Source organism: Rhipicephalus microplus, chromosome 7, assembly GCF_043290135.1.
Source record: "Rhipicephalus microplus isolate Deutch F79 chromosome 7, USDA_Rmic, whole genome shotgun sequence".
In the NCBI taxonomy this organism is placed as follows: domain Eukaryota; kingdom Metazoa; phylum Arthropoda; class Arachnida; order Ixodida; family Ixodidae; genus Rhipicephalus; species Rhipicephalus microplus.
Window position 1 is genome coordinate 172198247 of NC_134706.1, and position 6845 is coordinate 172205091.

The window sequence follows — 6845 nt, forward strand, 5'->3', positions numbered from 1 at the left end:
GGGGTGATATTCGACAGTAAACTTTCGTTTATACCACATTTAAAAATGGTGAAGCAAAGAATCCAAAGGATTACGTCTGGTCTGGCACAATTTACAGGAACGAATTGGGGTATGACCCCAAAACACCTCCGACAAATCTACTTAGGGGGAATAGAACGCATGATAGTATATGGCTCTCCAATATGGTACCCGGCAATATCCGCACGGAACAAAAATAACACAGAGAAGATAAATAGACTGAAGGCAATTCAGAGAATCCCCTTGTCAAAAATTGCTAAATCTTTTCATACAGTATCGAACGCAGCACTAAATATTGTCTGCAACATTCCCCCGGTACACATAACAATAGAACGAGAAAACACAATTTTTAACATAATTCATGAAGACGGAAAATTCGTGTTTAATGGTCAGGCTTTCGGGAAAGAAGATATCGCAACCAAGATTCGGCCATCCCAAACACACCCAGCAAAAAAGAGAAAATATGACTACTCAAAGTCAATCGAGGCAACCGATTACAGCTTTTATACCGACGGATCGGCTATGGGAAACAAAATTGGCGCAGCCTTCGTCATCATAGACAAGTTTGGCAGAGCAATAAAATACAAACAAATGAAACTTCCAGAACACTCAAACAATTTCGAAGCTGAGACAGTAGCTATCTATGAAGCCATAAAAGAAATGGGCACAATGAGCCAAACTAATACATACCAGATAGTAACAGACAGTTTATCAACACTAGAAGCTCTCAAAAACCCAAATAACACGAACCCATTCGTTCATAAAATTCGAATACAACTAAACCAATTAAAAAATATTAAGGTAAGACTTGTATATACGCCGGCACATATGGGAACTACAGGTAACGAGCTTGCCGACCAATTGGCTAAGGAGGCGACCAAAGAGGGTGAAGAATACTCAGTTCCAATATCAATATCGTTCATCAAAAATGAACTTCGAAAACAAGGCGTGCTTGAATGGAATAAATACTGGAATCTGCAAGGCAAAGATTCATACACTTACCAATGGATAAAGAACACAAAACTCATCCCAACATCTTTCCCACCGAACTACTGGTTAGTTCAGGCAGTTACAGGACATGGCCGTTTCCCTTTTTATTTCAAGCGATTTGCCATAACAGACCATGAGCAATGTGTGTGCGGAGTTGAAGCACCATCATTCGACCACTACTTAGACTCATGCAAATTAACAGCCAAGGAAATTCAAACATTGAAACAAAAATACACCAAACCGTCTAACTCCAAACTGGAGATTATTGGGGACGAAGAAAGCATTGCAGTGATAGAGGAAATAGTTCAGAATATAAACGAAAAAATCTTACGAGCATAATAATACATCGGAGCTCACTGGGACTGGAAAAATCCAAGTATGAGTCAGGAAAAAAAAAATAGAAATTAAGGAGAAGTTCTCACAACAAACTTAAGTAAGTAAATCCCCTCCGTGGCCCAATTTCGTCGTTGGGAGGGGCAATCACTGCACGAAATTACATGGACACGCACCATGGCATAATTCTCGACACAGAAAACATCAAGTGCCACGTTCCTTCATCACCGCAACGGGTTGTTGGTAGATCTGGAACAAAGAGTTCACCAATAGATCCCAGACCCGAACTTCATCAATAAGCGGGGTTGTTGGTTGATCACGGGCACCGAACCCCACCTAGGATCCCAGACCCACGCTTCCACGAGCAGGGTCGCTGGTCGATCAAAGACATTATGTCCCATCTGGACCAAAGGGTTCACCAATAGACCACAGACCCTAACTTCATCAATAAGCGGGGTTGTTGGTAGATCAAGGGGCACCGAACCCTACCTAGGATCCCAGACCCACGCTTCCACGAGCAGGGTCGCTGGTCGATCAAGTACATTATGTCTTAAGCTAAGATCCCAGACCCACGCAATCTCCAAGAAGGAACACCAGCAGGAAAAAAAAGGAACAACACGGCACAATCAAAAGTACTCAGGAGGAGATTCGTGCACTCACCCCCGGCTGGCATGTTTGGGCCACGGAGGCACTGAAATAACAAACATTTAAATTACCCCAATTCAACCACAAACATTTCTCTCCCAGTGAGCACCAAAGTCAAACAAAAGAATCACTTCAGGAATTGTGAGGCCAACAGGGAGTAGGGCGAAGGGACAAAACCAGGGGAATATAAAGGGGCGACACCATTAAAAGATAGGGCAGCCGCGCAACAGAATGCCACACAAAATTCGACATTATAGGAGTTTGCCGGTAGCGAACGGAACCACAGAGGAATAGGAAGGGAAAGAGAAAAAGATCAGGAACATGAACAAACAATAAATAAAAGACAAGAGAGAAAAAAAAACAATGAAGCAAGATCATAGAATATCAACCAAGTTCGAGTAACAGAACCGATTGGCCGGCAAGCAAACCAACATACATGGCAGGAATAAAACAAACGAAACTCACACAAAAGAGGCAACGAAACAGGTTCCACCAGCCCTCTAATCATAACTATCGCCCCTTAGAGCTTCCACAACAGGCACCCTACCCACACATAGCTAAAGATCACCACCTAAATTAGGATAACATCACAACACACATTCGGTCGACAATGACACCACAATAGGAGCAAAGGGGGGGATGGGAGGGCAAGCAGATGAATAATAGGTGAGGGCTGCCGCTTCGAGGGGGACATAGGGAAGGGTGGGGAGATCCGGTGGTAAACAGCGATGGGGAGGGAGGGGTTAAAGCAGAGGCAGCACCTGCTGCCTCTGCTCGTGGTAACAAAAGTATTCTTGAGGACGCAGGACACAACAGGATCTGAGGGAGCAACCTGAGAACAAATCTGGGTGAAGGACACGCAGAATACGGCAGAGCATGTGACGAGAATGAGATTTCGGGTACGAAGACTGCGGCCAAACAGCAGACACGCAGAGAGCCGATGGAGAAAGGCCGTGCAGGAGTACGGCGGAGCAAGAGCCATGAGAAGAAACGAGGCATCAAAATGTCAAAATGTGAAGAAAGAAGTAACCACGTACCGATATTGTGCTAAGCATGAAATAAACACCCGCTGTCTGGGTCCGCTTCCGTGGCTGGGGTGACTCTAGATGGTAGATTACATTTTTTTTCTTTTTTTTCCTTTTAAAAACAAAATTTTCTTTTGGCGGGAGCCCTATTCGTTTATTTTTAATTGAGTCAAGCCTGTTATACCACGGTGGCACGGGCAGAGGCACATTATTTTATGTTCTTTTATCACTGCCTCAACATAATTTTTGTCCCTATCTACGGGCACGGGCAGAGGCACATTATTTTATTTTCTTTTATCACTGCCTCAACATAATTTTTGTCCCTATCTACTATCTAGCGAAACCACAGCCAAGGGAACGGGCTTGGCAAAATCAGCGGGGAAAGAAGACCCTGTTGAGCTTGACTCTAGTCTGACTCTGTGAAGAGACATGAGAGGTGTCTCTCATGTCTAAAATTAATGAATTCACCCGACAGTCCCCCAACTTTTGAAACAGCAAATGGCAAAAGTTGGATCGATGTTACCCTTACAACTTCCCAACTTTCAAATTTTTTAACTGATTGGAAAGTTCTAGATGAAATAAATAACAGCGACCACAAATATTTATCATACAACCTATTCGAACAAGAATACGAAAAAATTAAAAAACTAACTAAGAATGGAGAGCTCAAGATATTGGAAATATTAAAATCAGACCCTTGGCTCATCGAAACTTCAAATGAAGATATCAATTCTGTAACACGGTTAAATCACGTTATAACGCACTTCTATCAGAAAATCAATAAGCTGAAAGGCAAATTTTCAAAATACGTAAACAACACCCATAGCACCTCCAACAAATGGTGGACTCCACAGCTGGAAATAGAACGGAAGAAAGAAAGGGCACACGGAAGGCGATATCAGAACGCTCGTGGAGAAATAGGAGAACACTACAGAGACATATACCTTAAAAATCTGGCAACATATCAGGAAAATTTAACAAAAGCACGGAATTCTTCTTGGAAAGAATTTTGCGGAAGCATCTCGAAAAACAATCCTTTTTCCTTACCATACAAAATAGCAGCAGACAAACTCAAAACAAAAACCCTCCTAGGGTCTATTCAAAAGGAAGATGGAACTCGAACATCAACACTCAGTGAAACAATCGAACTAATCATGACCACCTTGTTCCCCACAGGTGAAAATACAACACAATCACCGAATCCTAATGAACACACTACAGAAGATTCAATTAACGCAACTAGCAATGACCTACCATTTACAGAGCTCGAAGTGGATTCTGTAATACACAACCTTAAGAAAAATGTCACCCCTGGCCCAGATAACTTAACAACTACTTTTATTCAAATGCTATACACTTATCATAAACAATTCTTCATAAAAATTTTTAATGCAGCCCTTAAATTCGGCCACTTCCCAGTGGTGTGGAAAAACTCAAGAATAATTCTTATTCCAAAAAAAGAACTGGACAAAAACAACCCTAAACCTAATCACTTTAGACCCATAGCTATCAATTCCATTTTCGGAAAAATATTAGAAAAACTAATAAACGATCGTATATATCACCACTTATGTACAAACAATTATCTCCCACCTAACCAATTTGGTTTTACCCACAACACCTCAACTACGCAAGCATTATTAAAAATAAAAGAATCAATCGCTCAGGCCAACCGCGAAACTTCTATAATAATCTCACTTGACGTTAAAAATGGTTTTAACCAAATCAACCAATCTAATATCACCGAATATCTTAACAAAACAAAATGTCCTAACAACCTCACGATCCTTGTGAATGACTTGCTTTCAAACAGAACAATAACCTACGATTCAGACCAATTGAAAATTACTATTCCATTATCGAAAGGGTCACCTCAAGGATCACCACTTAGCCCATTATTATGGAATCTAACAATAGCTGACTTATTAAACACTATATTCCCATCAAATTGCACAATACAAGCTTTCGCTGACGACATCACCTTGATAATAAGAGCACCTACTCGGAAAGGGATAGAGGAAGTTTCAAAAAATTGTCTAGAAATTGTAAATGAGTGGTCAAAAAGAAACGTTGTGGAATTCAACTTATCGAAATCACAATTTATGATTATAGGTAATCAATACCAAAAACGACCACCAATAATTAAATTTAACAACCAAAACATTAAATATTCAAAAGAACTTAAAATACTCGGCATAATTTTCGATAAAAAATTATCATTTTTACCTCACTTAGAATATATCAAAGGTAAAGTAAATAAACTCACAATAAATCTTAGTAAGTTCACGGGAAAAGACTGGGGAATGACACCGAAACAGCGTAAAGATATATATATACGAGCCACAGAGCGTATGATTACATACGCAGCCGCTGCATGGTACAGATCCCACACACACACACATCGAAAGCTTCAAGCCATTCAAAGAATCCCACTTATACACATAACTAAAGCATTTAGAACTACTCCCAATAAACTCTTACCGATAATAGCAAAAATTTCCCCGGTGAAACTAACTATCGAAAAAGAAATAAAAATGTTCAACATCCTTCACGGTCGCGACAAATTTAATTGGGAAGGGAAAGCATTTTCCAAGAATGAAATAGCAAATAAAATTCATATTAAACTAATTCATCCAGCGGAAAAAATAGTAATTCTCGAAACAAAAAACGCACAGAAATCCATAAACAACCAAATATTCACCGACGGATCTAAATCGGAAAAAAATGTTGGGGCAGCTTTCGTCCATCTAAACCAACTAAATCAGATAATCAATCAACAACTATTCCTACTTCCGCCCTACAGTTCTAACTTTGAAGCAGAAGCACTGGCAATAATCAAAGCCTTAGAGTACATTAATAAATTACCAGGAAATGAACGGTTTCAAGTTAACTCGGATAGCCAGTCATGTATAAAAGGCCTAAATAACCCAAACAATGTTAACCCGTTCATTCAGAAAATAAAAACATTATTCAAAGTCACCTCCGCAAAACACGAGATACACATAACTCACGTTAAGGGTCACTCAGGACTGGCAGGAAATGAACTGGCAGACGAACTAGCAAAACGGGCAGCGAAAATTGGACAACCGACGTCAATCCCTATAACTAGAGCTTTCATTAAATCCCAACTACGAAAAGAAGCCTACGATAAATGGAACGAAATTTGGACCGCAGACCCTAAAAAAAGCGTACTTCACAACTGGATTAGAAGCATACATCAAATACCTGAACATTTTCCCACAAATTACTACCTATCGCAAGCACTTACTGAACACGGGAGATTTCCATTTTATTTTAAAAAATTCAACATAACCGAAGACTGCAGATGCAAGTGCGGCGCAGACTCCAACTCTTTTGACCATTATATGACGACATGCACAAAAACAGTACCTTACCGCAAAGAAATCCAAAAAACATATTCGGACCTTTTGAGATCAAAACCGGAAATTATTAGGAATAGTGAGACAGCTAAGATTCTTGAAAAATGGCAAAACATATAAACGAAAACGTAACATAATAACTGAAACTTGGTTGGTCGCCGACGGGGCTACATGGCCAAACGAGGTGGCGAAATCCCCCGCCCCTAGGCGGCGCCAAAATCAAATTAAGACAGTACACCCTTGCACATCCTAATCCATACAGAGCAATAATAATAGTAATAAAAAAAGGGAAAAAATAAAAAAGGGAAGGAAAAAAAGGAAAAAAGAAAAAAAGAATAGGAAAGAGAAGAAAAGAGAGACTACGATAAAGGGAAGAGACAAAGGGAGCAAGAGAAAGGCATACAGAAAAGGAAAGGAACGAAAAATAGGAAAGGATAAGGCAGAAAAAAAAAGA

General features: G+C 40.1%; 1 protein-coding gene across 1 annotated transcript; it reads left to right on the forward strand.

Annotated features, from left to right (window-relative positions):
• The first annotated feature begins 5545 nt into the window (after positions 1-5545).
• LOC142767160 (uncharacterized) lies at positions 5546-6845 on the forward strand. The gene has a single exon (XM_075868378.1). It carries the CDS (start codon positions 5546-5548, stop codon positions 6509-6511), a length of 966 nt encoding a protein of 321 aa, XP_075724493.1. The 3' UTR covers positions 6512-6845.

What these genes read in the sequence shown, in the direction of transcription:
- LOC142767160 (XM_075868378.1), top strand. Translation starts at nt 5,546, where the DNA reads ATGTTCAACATCCTTCACGGTCGCGACAAATTTAATTGGGAAGGGAAA.